At 39.2% G+C, this 21,732-nt stretch overlaps 1 protein-coding gene across 1 annotated transcript in view; it reads right to left on the bottom strand.

Moving 5' to 3' along the window:
- DNAH9 (dynein axonemal heavy chain 9) overlaps positions 1-21,732 on the bottom strand; it is a 570,390-nt gene that overhangs the window by 420,105 nt on the left and 128,553 nt on the right. The window contains exons 16-19 of the mRNA XM_055143580.1: positions 20,254-20,450; positions 19,743-20,167; positions 5,893-6,115; positions 5,068-5,234 (exon numbers count right to left, since the gene is read on the bottom strand). Coding sequence (XP_054999555.1) covers positions 5,068-5,234; positions 5,893-6,115; positions 19,743-20,167; positions 20,254-20,450 — 1,012 coding nt within the window. The remainder of the gene's footprint in view (positions 1-5,067; positions 5,235-5,892; positions 6,116-19,742; positions 20,168-20,253; positions 20,451-21,732) is intronic.

The raw sequence follows: 21,732 nt of genomic DNA, 5'->3' as shown, positions 1-21,732 counted from the left end.
CCATCATATAAATAAAAGAAAAGATAAAAACTGTATGATCATGTTAGTAGATGCAGAGAAAGCATTTGAAAAGATCCAGCGCTCATTTATGATGAAAACTCTTAGCAAAATGGGCATTGAAGGAACTTTCCTCAATATAGTCAAAGCCATCTACCACAAGCATCAATCTCAGTAGGGAGAAACTAAAAGCCTTCCCTCTGAGACCAGGGAAAAGACAAGGTTGCCCACTCTCACCACTCCTACTCAATATAATACAGGAAGTTTTTGCTACAGCAGTTAGGCAATTAAATGATATCAAGGGCATACACATAAGAAAGGAAGAGGTCAAGCTATCACTATTCGTGGACAATACTACACTTAGAAATTCCTAAAGCTCCTATTAAAAAGCTCCTAGAAACAATAGGTTTGTATAGTAAAGTGGCAGGCTACAAAATCAACACCCAAAGGTTCATGGTTTTCCTATATGCAAATAATAAAAGAGAAGGAAAAGGTATTTTAAAAAATCCCGTTCACAACAGTGCCTCAGAAAATCAAGTAACTAGGAATCAGCTTAACTACAGAGGTTAAAGACCTGTACAAAGAAAATTAAAAAACACTACTTCAATAAATAAGAGCGAACACTAGGAAATGGAGACACATCCCCTGTTCATGGATAAGGATGATAACATTATTAAAATGACAATACTCCCAAAAGCACTAAAACAGATTTAATGCAGTAAGATTTAATAAGAATGCAAATTTAATGCAGATTATTTAATGCAGATTTAATAAGGATACCCATGACATTCTTCAAAGAAATAGACAAAATGCTCCTGAAATTATATGGAACAATATGGAAATTATATGGAAATTATATGGAACAATAAACCTCCACCAATAACTAAAACAGTCCTTGGGAAAATAGAAGATGGGTGGCATCATGTCCCCCAAATTCAAACTGTCCTACAAAGCAGTAGTAATTAAAACAGCATGGCATTGAAATAGAAACAGATATGCAGATCAATGGAACAGAGTTGAATATTCTGTCACAGACTCTTAAATATATGATCACTTAATCTTTGACAAAGGAGCAAGAAATGTGAAGTGGAACAAGGAAAGCCTCTTCAACAAGTGGTGCTGGGAAAACTGTACACCTACCTGCAAAACAATGAACTCTGACCTCAGTCTAAAGACAGGCACAAAAGTCAGATCAAACTGGATTAAAGAACTCAATATCAGATCTGAATCCATAAGGCACATGGAGGAAAATGTAGGCAGCACCCTTCATGGCATTGAAGCTAACAGCATCTTTAAGAATGAAACCACTGACCAAGTGGAAACAAACACAAACAATAGGGGCTACATTAAACTGAGAAGCTTCTGCACCTCAAAAGAAACAGTGCCCAAAATACAGAGAGCCCACGGAATGGGAAAGAATATTTACCCAATAACAATCTAATAAGGGGTTCATATCCAGGATATACAAGACACTAATAGAAATTTACAAGAAAAAAAAACTCCAACCCCATCATAAAAAGGGGAGAAGAAATGAACAGAAGCTTCCTCAAAAAAAAAAAAAGACAAATGGCCAAAAGGCACATGAAAATATGCACCACATTGCTAATCATCAGGGAGATGCAAATCAAAACACCAGTGAGGATTCAACTCACATCACACAGACTGGCACTGTAGCACTGTAGCACTGTCATCCCGTTGTTCATTGATTTGCTCGAGCGGGAACTAGTAACGTCTCCATTGTGAGACTTCTTGTTACTGTTTTTGGCATATTGAATACGTCACAGGTAGCTTGCCAGGCTCTCCAAGAGGGACGAGAGAATCAAACCTGGGTCAGCCACATGCAAGTCAAATTCCCCACCTGCTGTGCTATCGCTCCAGTCCACAGACTGGCACACATAAAAAAAAAACAAACCCCAAGAACCACCAGTTTTGGTACGGGTGTGGGGTGTTGGTGAGGTGCTGACCAGTCCAGCCTTTTTGGAAAACGATATGGGCATTCCTTCAAAACCCAGAAATTGAGCTTCCATATGACGCCATAATACCTCTCTGAGAATGTATCCAGTAACTACAAAAAAATACACAGTAGAAATGACATCTGCATCTACATGTTCATTGTAACGCTGTTCACAATAGCCAGAATCTGAAAACAACCCGAGTGCCTGAGAACAGACTACTGGTTGAAGAAACTTTGATGCATATGCACAATGGAACACCCTGCATCTGTTAGGAAATATAAAGTCATAAAATTTGCTTATAAGTGGATGTTCATGGAGAGTATCAAGCTTAGTGAATTGAGTCAGAAGAAGGACATACATAGAATGACTGCACTCATTTGTGGAATATAAAATAACAAAATACGAGACTGACACCCAAGGACAATAGAAACAAGAGCCAGAAATATTGCTCCATGGTGGGAAGCCTGCCTCATGAGCTGGGGGAAGGCAGTTGGAATAGAGAAGGGATCACTAAGACAATGATGATTGGAGAAATCGTTCTGGATGGGAGATGTGTGATGAAAGTAGATAAAGGACCAAATGTGATAGCCTCTCAGTGTCTGTATTGCACACTATAATGCCCCAAAGTAGAGAGATAGTATGGGGGAAATTGTCTGCCATAGAAGCAGGGGGAGTATTGGAAAGGGGGGTATGCTGGGTACATTGGTGGTGGAGATTGTGCACTGGTGGAGGGATGGGTGTTTCATCATTGTAAGACTGAAACTCAAACATGTAAGCTTTGTAACTGTATCTCACAGTGATTCATTAAAAAAAATTAAAAGATTCTCAAAGTTATTTCTGATCATCCTATGGCTTTCTATAGTTTCAGTTGCGATGTCCCTCTTGCATTTCTGATTAGGTTTATTAGGGTTCACTCTCTCTGTTTCTTTGCGAGTTTTGCTAGTAGTTTGCAATCTTGTTAATTTTCTCAAACATTCAGCTCTATATTGATCTTTTGGATAGATTTTGGGATTCCAGCTTGTTGATTTCTGCTCAAAGTTCTTTTCTTTCCTTTCTTCTCCCTGGTTGTGTTCCTTTTGTTGGTAATTTTCCAAAATCTTAAGCTGTGAGGTTGGTTATTTTTGTGTGTGTATGTGTCTGTGGGGGGGGGGTACTTTGTTCCTTCCTGATCTATGCTTGCAGATCTATACATTTTCCTCTTAGCACTGCTTTTGCTGTGTTTCACCTACAACTTCTGGTAGCTCTGTCCTCATTTTCATTTTTTTCCAGGACTCTTGATTCTTTGATTTTTTTCTCTCTAAGTCAATGGATGTTCATTAGGATGTGTTAATTTAATTTTCAGGTGTTTATTTGATTGTTTCTGTATCTGATTCTTTTTTTTTTTTGCTTTTTGGGTCACACCCAGCGATGCACAGGGGTTATTCCTGGCTCTGCACTCAGGAATTACTCCTGGCAGTGCTGGGGGACCATATGGGATGCTGGGAATCGAACCTAGGTCGGCCGCGTGCAAGGCAAACGCCCTACCCGCTGTGCTATCGCTCCAGCCCCTGTATCTGATTCTTTTCTATTTTCAATTTATCATGGTCTGAAATGATAGTTGATCAATTTTTATCTTTTTAATTTTATAGGTATGTTTTGTGGCATATGGTCTATCTTGGAGAATGTCCCATATGCACTGGTGAAGAATGTGTATTCATCTTTTAGGGAAAGAACAAGAACATCCAATGCTTATGCAGATACAGGGAGAAAGGGTCTTTTATTTATTGGTGGCAATGCCCACTGGTCCAGCCTTTCTGAAAACAATATGGGCATTCCTCAAAATAAAAACCAGAGAAATTGCACTTGACCCAGAAATACCACTTCTGTATTGGTGGTCCAACAACACAATGAAGAAAAGCCATCTGCACTTACATGTTCATTGCAGCACTAGCCAAAACAGCCAGGATCTGAAAACAACCCAAATGTCTAAGAACAGATAACTAGATAAAGAAACTATGTTGCATCTATGCAATGGAATACTATGCAATCTCCAGGAAAATGAAGTCATGAAATTTACTTATAAGTGAATGAATATGGGGACAATCATACTGAGTGAAGTTAGACAGGGGAAGAGGGACAGACATTTAATGTTTGCACTCACTTGTGGGATATAAAAAAAAACATAGCATGAAACTAATACCCAAGGAGGGAAACTGGGGATATTGGTCATGGTAAATGTACACTGATGAAGAGACAGGTGTTGAAACATTGTATAACTGAAACCTAATGGTGAACAACTTTGTAACTGTGTATCTCATGATGATTCAATAGAAAAGAATAAATTTTAAAAAGTAAAAATTAAGAATAGAACTTTCATATAACCAAGCAATTGCACTTCTTGGTATCTTTTCATAACACACAGAAACTTTCCTTTAAAGGGATATATGCACACCATTGTTTATTGCAGCACTTAGTACAGCAACTAGGATACAGAGTCAGCCAGAAACAGACCAGTGGATAAAGATGTCGTATATGGTATGTATACATGATGGAATACTATGAATCTACAAGAAATGATAAAATTATTTAATTTTCTAAAACTTTGATGGAAAGTGAAGTAAGACAGAAAGTCAAGTTTCGATGCTCTTTCTTGTCTGTGGTATAGAGAATAACGTTACAAGGGAATGCAAGGTACCAACGATGGAGAAGCTATTGATTTTAGACTATAGACGTGAAAAGACAGGTAGGGAAGCAGCAGTGCAGGGGAAGTTACAGAGAGTTGGACAGGGTAACAGAGGCAAGTGTCAGGCGGATTTAACACAGATATTCAGGTGTGATTTATATAGATATCTAAACCAAAGCCACCAATACTGTAAGCATGGTATACAAACTAGAATAATTAATCTTAAAAATGTTCCTGTTCAGAAGGCAGTTTGGGGATTGGAGGGAACCTTGGAACAGGGTTGTTGACTCTAGTGGTGGAGATGGTATTGGATTGTTGTATGTCTGAAACTCTACTCTGAATAAATTTTCTGTGTATGATGCTGGAATAAAATTTAAAAAATGAAATCATAAGAAAATAAAGTACTGCATATCTTAAGGTAAAGGAGGTATTGATGGCAACTTGGGTTCATACCTGAAGGGAGCCTCATCATGGAATTTTTCCAAGAACTGCTGCTGTTCAACATCAAAGGCTGTGCACTTCTGCCGAAGGAGGGTCACTTCATTTGCTTGCAGTGGGGCCACCTGCTGCCTCACCGTAACAGCCATCTTTTTTAGGTTGTTCCATTTCTCAGGCAGTTCCTACAAATGAGACCACAATGTGGTCAGATCATATTGTGCTCATTCCATCTCTAAGAGTCAAATATACATACCCAGATAGTTTTTTAAATCTCGTATTGATACCATAATTTGAGTGGCATTCTTTTCACATGCTCTGCAATGTCTGTTAACTTACTGTTGCTCTGGTATTGACTGCCAACTCTGACTCAAAGCTATTCTTCTTATCCACAATATTCAACCCAATAACATTGCACTTTTTTTAAATATTTTCCAAAAGTACTTGCTTATTGCTTTTATGATCCACATTTCCTCATAGACCATTTTAACATTTTTGGTCCTGCTGAAATTGGTTTGTGCAAAATTCTGGAAGTAAAACATTCCAAAACATCACTTCATTCCCCCACTTATCTCAAACATTATTAAATTGTCTTGTATTTAGAGTTTCAAGGATGAGCTAGATATTATGTATATGCTATGTATATAATTATAAAATAAGGATTTAGATGATCATAAAAATGTTTTCAATTACTTCAATTCACTTTACATATTTTTGTAGTTGAGTTTGGTTTTGTGTTTTTAATTTTAATGTAACTCTATTGGGGTTTCACTTCATTTTGAAAACCTGAAACATTTTATTTTATTTTATTTCTTTTATAAACAAGACACGAACATCACTGACCTCCAGCTGCCTAAACACTGTTTCTGGTAACTCTTGCTCATATGTCTTCAGCAATTCAATAGTTTGCTTTAATGGGTCAAACATCTCATCAGTGCTGGTCTGCCGTTCTTTCAAAGACATAAGGTGTCCCATAATTTCAACCAATCCTTTGAAATCTCCCTTTTCTACTTTCTTGAGCAAACCACTCTCATTATTTCTTATACAAGCTTCAAGGTCAGCCAAGCTAGGCAAAACAAAAAAACCAACAAAAATTAATTGTGATGATCCATTCTTCTGCTTCTCATAAGTCATATTTATTTTCTCCACTTAATAGCATAGGATTCTACCATAATACAAAAAATATAGTGTTCCTATTAGAACATTAGAAAACAGACATCACATAAAACAAATAAACAACTGTCATTCATTTATGTTGAAAATTTGTATAGTGTTCATAGAAGCCACCCATATTACTTACTAATAATAAGTAAAAAGCAATGGGGACATTGACCTATCTTTGCAAGAATCACTAAGGAATCTTCTTTAAAATGTTAAGACAACAGAGAGATAATACAGTGAGTAGGCATTTGCCTTGCACTTGGCCAACCTGGGTTCAATTCCCAGTACTTCACATAGTCCCCTGAGTGCAGAGCCAGGAATAAGTCCTGTGCATCACCGGTTGTAGGTCCCAAATAAATAAATTAAATTAATAAATAAAATGCTAAGAAATCCTACTGGTAGTGGAAGATACTAAAAAGATGAAATGGGGGAACGAAGAGAATAACATGAATCCTATACAATGCACATAAGGCTGACTTGCTTTGAATTTATGAGACGATACATATTCAAAACTTTTGAGAAATACTTGTGCTAGTACTCAGGCAGATCAGGCTTAGAGAACACATTAAGAAGAGGCAGTTAAGAAGAACCTGAATAAAGAGCAGATATGTAAGAGAATAAAATTTTTAAATGGCCTAAGAATCAAAATAAAATTCCCAAACACTCAAAATTTGTAAAAATGACAAAAATATTCTTCATTACAATAATCTCATTCAATGTCAATGGCACCTGAACTTATCAATATAAAAGCAGAATGCTAAGATGGGATGAAAAACCGGACCTAACCTTCTCTTGCTTATAATTGATAGACTTGAATGGTTATGAATTTATGATTTTTAAATTCTAATCAAAATTCTCTATTAAAACAAAATCCCAGGCACTGATAGATTCACTTGTGAATTCTTCCAAACCTTCTAAGAGTATCTATTTTCTGTTCTCAGTCTCTTCCAGAAAATCAAAGGAACAAAATCTTCTGAACAGTTTCTGTAAGCTCAATTTTACCCTGATACCAAAAGCAGATAGAGATATCTTTTTTGTTTACTTGCTTCTGGGTCATACTTGGCAGTGCTGAGGGTTTATTCCTGTCTCTGAACCCAGGAATCTCTTCTGGTGGTACTGGGAAACCATAGTAGAGGCCAGGGATTGAACCTAAGGCAGCCTTATGCAAGGCAAGCGCCACTATTGCCCCAGTACTAGAGATAGCATTTTTTAATTTATAGACAAATGCCTCTATAGATGCAATGATCCTCAGCAAAATTTTTTGAACTGAATAAAAGAGCACAAGGGTTTTATACCATGATCATATTGGATTTATGCCAAAGAACAATAATGATTAAATATATGCAAGTCACTGTGATATACATGATTTATACAAGTAAATATTAAATTATATTAACATATCCATAGTTCAGAGAGAGCATTTGACAATATCCAATACCCATATTAAAAACTGAAAAAAAACACTTAAATGCAATATATCACAAACCCACAACTCTCAATGGCAAAAAAATGAAAAAACTTTGCTTTAGGATTAGTTCCAATAAAAGATATCCAGTCTCATCATTATTCACTACAGTACTGGAGCTCCTTGCCTAAGCAACTAAGCAAAAGGAGGTCAAGAATTTTGTAGTCAAGTGGATGGGCATGAAAAGTTTCATGCTGAGTGAAATGAGTCAGAAAGAGAGAGACAGACATAGAAAGATTGCACTCATCTATGGTATATAGAATAACAGAGTGGGAGACTAACACCCAAGAACTGTAGAAATAAGTACCAGGAGGTTGACTCCATGGCTTCAAGGCTGGCCTCACGTTCCGGGGAAAGGTCAACTCAGAGAAGCGATCACCAACTACATTGTAGTCGAAGGCCATGTGGGGGAAGGGAGTTGCGGGCTGAATGAGGGCTAGAGACTGAGCACAGCGGCCACTCAACACCTTTATTGCAAACCACAACAGCTAATTAGAGAGAGAAAACAGAAGGGAATGCCTTGCCACAGTGGCAGGGTGGGGTGGGGGGGAGATGGGATTGGGGAGGGTGGGAGGGACACTGGGTTTACGGGTGGTGGAGAATGGGCACTGGTGAAGGGATGGGTTCCCAAACTTTGTATGAGGGAAGTATAAGCACAAAAGTGTATAAATCTGTAACTGTACCCTCACGGTGATTCTCTAATTAAAAATAAATAAATTTAAAAAAAAAAAAGAATTCAAATTGGAGAAAAATAAGTCAAATTATTGTTATTCACAGGTGATATGATAGATATATAACCCCCTGAAGATTTCATCAATGAACTTTGAGAACTAATAAACCAATTACAATAAAGTGACAGGTTATAAATCAATAACAGAAAGACATTAAATTTATTTATTTCTCTCTTTCTTTGATGCTAACTAAGGTACCATATCTAGAAATTGGATGATTTTTACTTCCTTGAGTTTTTTTCCTATTGAACCATTACAAAGTTACAAAGATATTTATTATTTTCAGTCTTTCAACACCTGTTCCTTCACCAGTGCCCACGATGTCCTCATCTTCACCAATGTCCTCATTTCCCTCCCACCTCCTAGCCTGCTTGTGTGGCAGAGAATATGTGTGGCATACTCTCTCTTTAATAAGTTGAATATTCTTACACATACCCTTAAATAGATGATCATCTAATCTATGATAAGGAGAAAGAAACATGAAGTGGATCAATGAAAGCCTCTTCAATAACTGGTGCTGGGAAAATTGGGTGCTACATGAAAGAACATGAACTCAGACCTTTGTCTAACATCATGCATAAAAGTCAGATCAAAATAGAACAAAGACCTAAATATGAAACCTGAAGTCATAGGAGACATGGAGGAAAATATAGTAGGCAAAATCCTTCATAAAACTGAAGCCAAAAAAATTGTATAGTAGAAATGACATCTGCATTTCTATGTTCATTGCATCACTGCTTACAATATCCACAATCGGGAAAAAAACCAGAGTGCCCCAAAACATATGACTCGTTAAAGAAACTTTGATACATCTACACAATGGAATACTATGCAGCTGTCAGAAAAGATGAAGTCATGAAATTTGCATATAAGTGAATCAACATGGAAAGTATCATGTTGAGTGAAATGATTCAGAAAGAAAGAAACAGACATAGAAATATTGCACTCATACGTGGAATATAAAGTAGCAGAGAGGTATAAGCTTGCAATGGTGCAATTTCTGGCAGAAATTTCTCTGGACTTAGTCACTAAAATACTAAAATACAGAAATCCAAAATCTCACGGCTGCTATTGTGGCCGCTCGACCTCATATCTCTTCATTTTCAGCAATGAGAAACAAATTATCAAATGCTTCCCTTTCAGCAGGTCCGACTTTGGGGGGAGAAACTCTAAACAATAATAGTGAGTTTTTGTTGAAATATTGAATGTAATCAAAGTAAAGTGAAAGTAAAGTGAAATTTATCAGTTACACAGGCGGGGTGGAGGGGACTGGGGAGGTGAGGGGGTGGGGGAGGTATACTGTAATTCTTGGTGGTAAAATATGTGCACTGGTGAAGGAATGGGTGTTTGAGCATTGTAAAACTGAGACTTAAACCTGAAAGCTTTGTAACTTTCCACATGATGATTCAATAAAAAAATAAATTAAAAAAATGAAGCCAAAGGCATCTTAAAAGATAAAATACCACTATCACTGATCAAACGAGTGGAAGCAAAGATAAAGAAATGGGACTACATTAAACTAAAAAGTTTTTGCACCTCTAAAGAAATGGTGACCAAGATACAAAGATAGCCCACAGAATGGGGAAATATTTTACCCAATATCCATCTGATAAGGGTTTAATATCAAAGGTATATAAGGCACTGGTTAAACTTTACAAGAAAAATTCGAACCCCATCAGAAAATGGGGAGAAAAAATTTACAAAAACTTTCTCAAGGAAGAAATTCAAATGGCCAAAAATTACATAAAAATTGTTCTACATCACTAACATGAGGGTTATTCAAATCAAAACAATGAGCTATCATTTCATATCACAGAGACTGGTACACATCCAAAAGAACAGAGCAACCAGTGCTGGCATGGATGCAGGGAGAAGGGAACTCTCATTCATTCTTAGCGAGAATGCTGCCTGATCCAGTCATTTTGGAAAACAATTTTCAAAAAACTAGAAATTGAGCTCCTATTTGACCCATTTTTGGGAATATACTCTGGGGACCCAAAAAATGCAGAAGAAATGCCATCTGCACTTCTATGTTCATTGCAGCAGTATTCACAGTAGCCAGAATCTGGAAAACTGAGTGCCCGAGAACAGATATATGGATAAAGAAATTATGGTCAATCTTCTATACAATTGAGAGCTAGAGTGATAGCACAGCGGGTAGGGTGTCTGCCTTGCATGCGGCTGGCCCAGGTTCAATTCCTGCACCCCTCTCCAAGAGCCAGACAAGCTACCTAGAGTATCTCGCCTGCACAGCAGAGCCTGGCAAGCTACTCGTGGCATATTCAATATGCCAAAAACAGTAACAAGTCTCAAAATGGAGATGTTACTGGTGCCCGCTCAAGAAAATCGATGAGCAATGGGATGCCAGTGATACAGTGATACTGTACAATGGAATACTATTCAGTCACAATAAAAATTAACTCATGAAATTTTCTTATAAAAGAATAGACATGGAAAATATTGTGCTAAGTTAAATGAGTCAGGAGAGAATTTATGTGTGTCCCTCTACTTCTTACTCATTTGTATCACTTGTAACACTTGTCATCTCATTGTTCATCAATTTGCTTGAGCGTGTGCCAGTAACATCTCCATTCATTCCTGTCTCATGCTAGTATAGCTCAATGGCATCTGCTCACTCCAGGAACATGAAGAGCCTCAAACCGTTCACTCAGGGTCTTGATGAAGAAGTCTAACCACCTCGTAGGTGGGTGGCCATGCGTTCTTTTGACATCCTGTGGAATCCAGTTGGTAACAGCTCTAGTCCAGCAGTTGTCTCTAAATCGCATTACATGTAGAGCCCATCTGATTTTCGATGCCTTGGCAAATGAGACAGCATCCCTGATTCTTGATCATCGATGGATGTCAGAACTCTGGATTCCTTCTCTCACTTGAGTGAAACGTGATATTCCAAGCATAGCTCTTTCAATTACTCTTTGGGATACCTGAATAGCATTCTCATCCTGTTTTTGTAGGGCCCAGGTCTCTGACGCGTATATTAGTGCAGGAAGAACAGTGGAGTTGAAAAGATGTGCACAGAACCGAAGGCTCTTTGTCCTCTTCACCACTTCTTCAACACTATTGAGAGCATTCCACGCAGCTCTCTTCCTCCTGCGCAGTTCAGGTACCTGGTCATTTGTCATGTTGAGTTCTTGACCTAGGTAAACATAACTGCTGCATTTGGAGATGTTCATTCCATTGAGGGCAAATGGAACATCAGAAACTAGTCCATTTCTCATGAACATTGTCTTCGTGGGATTCAGCTGCAGTCCGACCTTTCCACACTCACAGTCAAAGTCACCAGCGTTCAGGCCGGTTGGCTAATATTTGGTGTTATTAGAATGATGCAGAGGTGGTGTAGTTGCCGACCATCTATCTTCACTCCCATTCCTTCCCATTCAAGTCGTCGCATGACATTCTCGAGGGTGGCACTGAAGAGTTTCGGTGAAATGGTGTTGCCCTGCCAAACCCCTCTCATTATGTCGATGATCACTTTTTTGTAGAATGATAAGATTCTGATGGTAAATCCATAATGCAGCTCATGGAGTATCCTTATGTACTGAGTTTGAATGCCCTGTTAGGCTAGGGCTTTGATGACCACTTCAGTCTCAACAGAATCAAAGGCCTTTTTTAAATCAATGAACATTAGACAGAGCAGCATCTTGAACTCTCACAAAACCTCAATAAGCTTGGTCACCATGTGGATATGTTCGATTGTCCTGAATCCTTTTCAGATCCCGGCTTGCTCACATGGTTGTCCTTTATCTAGTGTTCTGACAATCCTATTCTGGATGACTTGAGTGAACAACTTGTAGATGATGAACAACAGGCAGATCAGGCAATAGTTTCTGATGTCGTGTATATCTCCCTTCTTGTACAACAAGACGGTCCTGGTGGTTTTCCATTGTGAAGGAACTGTGCATTCAGACAGGTAGCGTGTGAAGAGCCGAGCCAGTGTACTGACAACTACTGCTGGCAGATTCTTTAGGTGTTCCAGTCTGACCTTTTCTGGGCCAGGTGCTGTATGCTTCTTTACCAACAAAATGGAGTGTCGGATTTCAGAAGGGAGAATACTGGGAACAACATATCCATCCTGCAGAATTTGGTATGTGGGCAGGTGGATGTGGCTATCAAAGTAGATCTGAGTAGAAGTCGTGGATAACCTTCTCCATTGTCCTTCTGGAAGATGTGATAGATCTATCCAGACGTTGGAGGGCAGTCATCTTGGTCTTATAGTTGGCGAAGGACAGACGGGTGTTGCAAATACTTTTCTCGGCTTCTGCTGCACTGGCCAACACTGCTGCTCTTCTCTCTTTGAGATCTTCCTTTATCACTTCTCTGCACAGTTTTGCAAGTTCGGATGTTACCTTGTCATTGCCTAAGGCTCGCACCAGACCACATTGTCAAAAGATCTCGAGGGTTTCTGAAGAAAGGAGACTTTTTGTGGCTTTTTCTCTCTCTGCATTCCTTGCACAATCATGGAGGTGCTGAACCAGTCAATCGTATTCCTTGTTGCTGTTGTCAACGACAACATCTTTTCATATTGCTGCAATAGTGCCGAAGAGCTCCCAGTTGGTGGTCGTTCTGGGAGTTCTCTTCCATGAAGTAGAATTTCGCATGAAAAAGACAGTGGTCTGATTCTGTTTGGAATTTTGGGACAACAGTGACATCAGCCAGGCAAAACCATCAATTGAATATGATGTAGTTAATTTTGTTGTGGAACTGTCCACGGGGAGACTCCCATGTCCCACATTTAGATTCAGCCTTCTGGAACTGTGGCTCACCATGGATGGTCTTGGTCAACATGATAAACTCAGACACTCTCTCACCCTGTTCATTCCATTCTAGGCCGTGGATCCCAATGTGGAGTTCTTCAGGCAATCTTCTCAGTCCTATCTTGGCATTAAAATCACCGACAATGACCTTGTAGAAGCTGTGATCTTCTTGATAGAACTTCTCCAGCTCCATGTAGAACTTCTCAATTTCTTCTTCATTGTAGTTGGATGTTGGTGTGTAGATGATGAAGATAGAAACTGACGGCAGTGAGCCACATCTATTCAAACACAGCATCTGATTCGGACTCTTAGGCATTCAAATGAATCAATGCTCCTGGCCAAGTTCATATTGATGAGAACACCGACACCACCATTGCCTCTACTGTCGCATGTTCCAAGGAACAGTTCTTGTCTAGTGTCAAAAACAGGGTGATGTGTTTGATGCCTTCTTATCTTAGTCAATCCAATTCCAATGACACCATACTTGACCTTCTGTGCTTGCACCATCAGGTCCTCGATGAATGCTTCCGAAGCAACGTACATGTGTAAGTGCAACGTAAGTGCAAAGAGTCATTTTAGTCCTGCTTCGTTTTGGCAGCCTAGTTCGGCCCTGAGATTTTTATCAGCCACTCCTTGTTCATCCTTATTAATGCTGCCGTATTTGGGTTTCTTTCAGGGTTAGGGGAATTAGGCCCATTGTTTTTGGCATATCGAATATGACACAGATAGCATGTCAGGCTCTGCCGTGCGGTAGGACACTCTCAGTAGCTTGCCAGGCTCTCTGAGAGAGATGGAGGCTTTTAGGGTGGCCTCTAATAACCATCATAGAGGTTCCTATGGTTTATACCATATTTGAACCCCATCAAATATGGTGCAGTAATTATGGAAAATGGGTAGGAAATGTTTATGATGTGTCATGCGGCCACTTTGCGGCTGCGCGGTCCGGAAAGTGGCCTGGAGTATGGCCGTGGTTGGGTAGTGGAGGTTGGCTGATGAGAAATTTATCTGGCCCTGACAGTGTGTGTCTTATGGGTGTGACCACTGGATTGCCAGCGATTGGGGGAAGCAAGCAGAGGATCTTCGTTTCCAGATCCCATTGAGCCTAGATTCCAAGGTCACAAAGTTCTGCATTACCTGGTTCTGTGGGACTTCACTCATACGTGAGGCTCGGTCCGAGCATCTGGAAAGCGGCCTGGAGTCTGGTGGTGGTTGAGACTCATTTGTAGGATATTAAAAAAACATACTATGAGACTAATATTAGAGGAGGAAACAAGAGCCAGAAGGATTGGTTCATGGTTGGAGGCTTGCCACATATTGTGTATGGGAGGGTGTGGAGGGCAGTCAGGATAGAGAGAGAAGGGACCACTACGACAATAGTTCCTGGAAATGATTACTCTGTACAAGAAGTGAGTGCTGAAAGTAAGTAAAGGTATATAAAGCTACCTTTCAGTAGCTGTATTACAAACCATAATGCTGAAAAGGAGAGAAAGAAACAGAGGAAGAGATGAGATGAGAGGAGAGAGAGAGAGAGAGAGAGAGAAGAAAAGTGTCAGACATCAAGTCAAAGGTACAAAGGTGGGGGGTTGGCATGAGTGTGGTGGGTAATATACACTGGTGAAGGGAAGGGTATTGGAACATTGTACGACTGAAACCCAATCATGAACAACTTTGTAATTACCTCATGGTGAGTCAATGCAAAAATTAACTTAAAATAAAACAAAAAATACATAGCCAGGAATATAACTTTAGTTATATGACAAGAGGGAAATATTATTTTTAATAATTTTAAATTTTATTTATGTTCTGTCATAAAAATTTTTCTAGAGAAAGAGAACTGAAGTAATAAAAATAACAGGTATAGACAATTTTTAAAGATTTTTTTTTTATAAAGAACACAGAGAAGTGGTAATCTAGCTGGAAAGACTTGTGGGGTCATGGGCTTAAAAAAGAAGACAGCAGATATAACACACTTTTGTGCTATTTAAAGTTTATGAAGGAAAACTAACAATGTAGGACTGGAGAGAGTACAGTGGTCTTCTGGTTTGATTTCTAGTTTGATTTGGTTTGATTTCTGGTAACAAATGTGATATTAAACACAACAAGCAAGTGTGGGCCAAAAACAAAACGAAAAAAAGAAAACGGGGTGGGGGGGGAGAGAGAGAGAGAGAGAGAGAGCGAGAGAGAGAGGGAGAGGGAGGGAGGGAGGGAGGGAAGAAGGAAGGAAGGAAGGAAGGAAGGAAGGAAGGAAGGAAGGAAGGAAGGAAGGAAGGAAGGAAGGAAGGAAGGAAGGAAGGAAGGAAGAAGGAAGGAAGGGAAGGAGAGAGGGAGGGTAGGAGCGAGGGAGGAAGAGTAGGAGGGAGGGAGGGAGGAAGGGAGGGAGGGAGGTAGAGATGAAGGACAAAATCATTACAATGTAGCTGGCAGAGAATATTTATGGAGCTATACCTTTAATAAGAGAAAAATGACAGGACTCAGAATGCAAGGATATCATATGTAAATCAAATGCAAGTCATTTCATAGACTTGTTGGTGAAATTGTAAATAGTTATTTCTGGTTGGTTTTAAGTTTTTTTGTGAGATTAGAAGAAAGGTTACAAGTATGAATAAGACACTTGAACTTCAGGGAGAGATGTAAATAAAATTTTGGAGAGTTGAAAAGTACCTAGAATATCTGTGGTGATTTAAATTAAAATTAAATTTTTATGGTGATAGATTGGATATGAGATCGGTCAGAAGAATGACTTTCTATCCTTTTTTTTTTTTTGCTTTTTGGGTCACACCTGGCGATGCACAGGGGTTACTCCTGGCTCTGCACTCAAGAATTACCCCCTAGCAGTGCTCAGGGCACTATATGGGATGCTGGGAATCGAACCCGGTTCAGCCACATGCAAGGAAAATGCCCTACCCGCTGTGCTATTTCTCCAGCCCCTGACTTTCTATTCTTTTGCCTAAGATGAACTGTTCAGGTGCAGGTTCAGAGAAGTAGGTTTAAACAGTCAGGGTTTTTACATGGTGGATCTGGCAATAGGCTGCAACAGTGACCAACACAGGAAGTATCTGGACCAATGAAGAGTATCTTGACTGATGGATCTGAAGAATTTTCTATGCTAGAGTTGCCAATTAAGTGAGGTGAAATAATGTCAGAGGTGGTTCAGAGACTAGAATACTTAACCTTGAGATTTGGAAGGAATAACACATCTTGGCTGATATCTGTTAAGAATACACCATGGAAGCGTGCAATAAAGCTATAAGGGGAAAGACATTGAAGAAAGAAGTGAATAAAAATAAGAGGCAGATATTATGGCAACTGTGGCTGGGTCACTGATGATGGTTACCATCAGAAGCATGGGAAAGAGCCACTGAGTCAAGATCTTCAATGAGAGGGAAGAATGGCTTCACCATTGTAAGCTGACTTCAGCAAAGACAAGTAAATATTGTTAATGTGGGGTAGATGTTGCTACAGTGACACTTTGGAATTTCAGGAAGACTGGTAACAGGCAGCAACAGCGACCAACACAGGAAGTAAATGGACCAATGAAGAGCATCCTGACTGATGGATCTGAAGAATTTTCTATGCCAGAGTTGCCAGTTAAGTGAGGTAAAATAATGTCATAGGTGGTTCAGAGACTAGAAATCAGACTAAAGTGCAAGGATATAGAGTTGTATATAAGATAAAAATCATCCTTTAATTGGGAGGGCTTCAGGGAAAGAAATATCTTCAAGAGAGAGGTTTCAGTTAGAGCATAGTACTGTAGCACTGTTGTCCTATTGTTCATTGATTTGCTCAAGTGGGCACCAGTAATGTCACCATTGTGAGACTTGCTGTTACTGTTTTTGTCATATCAAATATATTCAGTTAGAGCATAAAGAAATTAAAAGAAGGGAGCAATGAGTATTTGATGATTTTTTTAAAAAGTTCTGAAAATTGGGATAGAGGCTTTGTGAGGGCAAAACAGTTGACAACATTAAGGCATTAAGAATTGAGTCAGGGAATTGAGGATGGATCAAGTTGTATAGTATATGCCCAACATGTGTAAGGCTGTGAGTTCAATCCCTAATACCCAATGTTTATTTTCCTGTCCTCATTCTGATTCCATCCCCAGCACTACTACTTACTGAGAAGAATTGAATGGGGATAAGAGTTTAGATGATGCCATGGGCTGAATATTTATGTTTTGCAAAAATTTATATATTGAAGTCCCTAAACCCTCTGGGGTTATTTTTGAAAGTAGAACTTGGGAATTAATTAAGGCCACGATGATGTGCCATTCATGATGGAATTAATGGTCTTATAAGATCTCTCTCTCTATCATGCACATATACACACATAAATACACACTCACATGCAGGCACACACATAGAAAAGGCCATGTGAGGAAACAATGAAAAGGTGGTATCATTTGCAAGCCAGGAAAATTAAACAAATTGGCTAGCACCTTGATCTTTGGCTTCCAGGACTGTGAAAATCTAATGTCTATGTAAGCAGCATGTGCTAAGAAATATAGTAAAAAGGGTTAGATTTTTGACATCTTATGAAGTATATAAGATGCATGGTAAGGTGTAATTAGTTCTAAACTACTAAAGGATGGTGGAAACTCATAGATAGTCCATAGCAGACACTCCATAATAAATAGTTTTGAATTGTTCTTTGTATTCATTTAATCCTTGAGAATAAATGCTATTATATTCTCCTTAGGTTTGACAAAGTTATAAATTTATGGAATCATCAACTGATAAAAGTTGAAGTACCTTAGAAGACTCCGGTTCTATTGACATTGTGGAATGCGAGTTCAGGACAAGAACTCAGGTATTTTTACTGCTTTACCATTTGTTGGTCTGTTACTCCAACTGTTATATCTCATATATGCTTTTACTACAAACTACATCTTTCTGATACTCTGACGCCTGGTGCTAAACTGACCCTTCCAGGACTAGAGAAGGCATGGAGCATCCCAAGCACATGTGAATCAGCCATTTGAGAACTCTCCTGCTCACCACCTCCTTTATTAAGTTTTAGTACTCTGGACTTAGTTCCCCTGCCTTAAACATGCCAAGGTCAAGTACCAACAACTAATGACAGCCCCTATTAATCCATGTCTACCTTGTTATTCTCAGTCCTTCCTGCAGAAACCACAAGACAAGCTCTTATTTATGTTTTCCTGATAGTTGGTATTTCCCCAGTTGGACTAGAGTGCCATGATATATCTATTCCAGTTGAATCTTGTAACTAAACACATTCTTTTCAATAATATTTATCTACTCTCTCTATTTGTGCTGCCAGAACTAAACAATAATAAAACTTATATTTTGAAACATCCTCTGCACTGTCTTTGGGTCACTAGATAAGTAACGAGAGGAAGCGCAGGGCAGCCATCCCTGCTACTGGCCAGGCACACCACTCAGGGGTGTCTCTAGCATGATTCTTCTCCCACCACACCTCCCCTGCTCATTTCTGAATACAGAAAACTAATTCCTTTTCCTTAAACAAGACTTAGGAAGGTCTATATGAAACATCTCCCCATACTTCTCTGGGAGTTTCTAATGAGGTTATCTAATATTCTTGCAAAATCCCCTCGGACTTTACTTATAGATAGGCACATCTTTGATTTGGTTTGTTCTTTCAAGATCACTGAGAAATGCAACTGCAGCATTAAGAAATGCACCAGAAACATAGTATTGGATGGAGGTAAGACACTTTCCTTCCATATAATCACAGCTATAATTGCTGACTTATACATCCATGTACCAAGTATGGTCTCTTGAGCACTGCAAGGCCTAGGGAGCCAGAAATAACCTCTGAATACCTCTGTGTTTGATCAAAAACCTAAAAGAAAGGGGAAAGAGAGGAGAGGAGGGTAGGAGAGCATAGGAGGAAAGGAGAGAACAACATGGGACTCAGGGAGGAGGTCAATTTGACTCCCTGATAACATCAACTAATACACTGAAGTGTGATCACTGAATGGCAGAACTCTGAGGAGGGGGTAGGGGATCTATTAGGACAAGTTGAGGTGAGGTGATTAGGTGTTTGGTGAACAACCTGATTATTTATCCAGAGTCCTGGGATAAGATAGTCTGGTGCCAGGATAGACAGTGTGTGTCAGGAGGAAACAGACACATTTCAGACCCAGTCTGTTGATCAGCTGGAACGACGCCGAATATGGGGATTTTGTTACTTCTACAGCACAACAAGACAACTTAGGACAAGGAGTGGTACAGAAATAAAATCTCAGAGGCCCATTAGACCCCCACTTCTTCTCAGGCTTAACAAAATTTCACAGAGTTGTGAGAGGAGTTTGGGTCTGCTATTACTGTATTGAACATTATCTATCATCTACTGTGTGCTTTCACACACAGGGCACAAAATAGAAAGCAAAATGAGGTCATGTCTACTGAACAAAATAAATGCAGGAATAAAGTTATCACTGGTGCCTAAAAGCCTCCATCAACTGTTTTGATTTTTTTTAATTTAACCAATAATTCCAAGGGAGAAAACTTGAAAAAAAATTAAAGCCATGGTGTTTCCAAATCTTGGGATGCTGGAAAGCAACTAGAAGAATCAAATTACCTGTTAGTGACATAATCAACAAGATGCTGTTTGAACATGAGGCTCCATTTCTTAATTATATTCAGCAGAGACGCTTTAAAGGGCCGCACATCAATCTTCATCCAGCTGTCAAATACCTTGATGGGCTCTAGCCTACAAACATCTTCATACAGTTTTTCATAGGAGTCAATTTGTTCTTTAAATTGCTGGAGAGCAGGTGGGTTCTCTGGAATGCCGTCTTCAGCGTGGGCTTCGATCTCTTCCGGTGTGAGGACATGACCATACAACAGAAACTGACTCAGAATCTCCTTCCGGTCCTCCACGTAGAGATAGGAATATTGGCTAAAGGTGTTCCTGTAGCCGCAGCAGCGGGTCGCCATGCCCTGCACCCTCTCCATGAGTGTGCTCCGCATGCTGGCCAAGTCAGCCACACCCTCCACGGCAACCTCGCGGAGAAAAGAAGAGCAAGCTGATTACACACACAGCAAGTGGCATATTTAAATGGGAAGCAGAATGGCTATGAAGCAGGTACCTGATAGTGAGGACAGCCAGTTTGTGGGGAAAGTCGTGGAATCAAAGATGAAATTCTAAAAATGCTGGTAACAAGACTTTCCACAATGTCATGGAAGCCCCCCTTCACTTCAGACTCCATAGATGGAAAGAAGACTAATTCTGGTATTGCTAGACTCAATTGTGCTTCAAATAGAGGTGTGAGTCCTGTCTTACATTCTGAAAACCAAGGAAAATACAACAAAAATGGAATAAAATGGACAGAGTAAAGCACCATTTTAAAGCACCCAGAAAACTTCTTTTATTTAAATAAGCTACCTGGAATAGGAAATATAAATGTGAAATTTGCTAGCACTCTAGAAAAAGTAAGAGTAACTACTGTGCAGTACTCAAACTGGGAAACCATTGAAATTCTGAACAGGCCAATTCTTATACAAAGGAGTCCATGCAACATTTACCTCTCTTCAAGTTCAGAGATCAAGTTCAACTAATTGTTCTTGGGCAGTTATGCGATCAAGATCACTATGTAATTGCCTTGTGGAGTAAGGCAGCTTCTTCCACATTTTCAAATGCTTCCTGGCTGGAGGTGGCACTGGTAGTTACAGCCTCTGTTTGAATTTGCAAGGTCAATTTCTTGGAAACAGCTACTTTTCCTTGGCACAAAACCTACAGTTCTGCTGGCACTAGTCGGGGTCCAAGAGTGGTGGCTTGGTCATGAAAAAACACTTTAGCTATTATCCTTTTTTTGTTCTATTTCTATATATTAAACTTTATTTCAATTTTGCAGTCCTTCAGTGATGACATTTTTTATTACTTGCTCAACTAACTTGTCTTATTAAATTTAAATAAAAATATGAGGTGGTATAAGATAATGCAAGTATAAGATAAATAAATTTATCCTATTCCCTTATTTTTCTTCATTTTAGAAATATTTATGAGACTGTTGTGTGGGGGATACCCATAAGTAGCATTGAAATTCCTTTCCCTAATAAATAGTTATGACTAGGCATGCAACATTTCATATTCATACCAGAAATCATGGGTCCCATTTTAGGTATTGAAGCTCTTGAAACAAATGCATTTTATCTGTGTTCTCACTTTTCCTACCCCATACTCTAGATCCCGGATGTTGTAGCAATTTTATATCATATGTCAGCTAGCTTTTGTGGGTCCTTGGGATTTATATGTAAGATTAAATCGTAGAACTCCAGATGTTTGGGGGATTTATCAGCTCTTTGTTATACAGCTTCAGCTTCTTCTGCAAGCTTCTTCTGTCTTCAGTTGTATACTAGTTTCACACTGTTTCGGTTTCACCCTGATCCAGTCTTATATGGCTTCTTGAATGTCTGCAATGCTTTGTGTATGAAAAATAGCACACTGGTCTGTGCCACCTGATGCTCAGAGGCCTCTTGTGGTCTGTCTTTCCTTTCTGGTATCTGTTATCTCTTTGTTATTTTTCTTTGCATGTGTGTAAAAGCTGTTGTGTCTCTCTGCCCTATGT

The sequence above is a fragment of the Sorex araneus genome, chromosome 6 (assembly GCF_027595985.1).
Source record: "Sorex araneus isolate mSorAra2 chromosome 6, mSorAra2.pri, whole genome shotgun sequence".
Lineage (NCBI taxonomy): Eukaryota > Metazoa > Chordata > Mammalia > Eulipotyphla > Soricidae > Sorex > Sorex araneus.
Note: the sequence above shows the minus strand (reverse complement) of the source record. Positions and strands in the feature narration are given on the sequence as shown.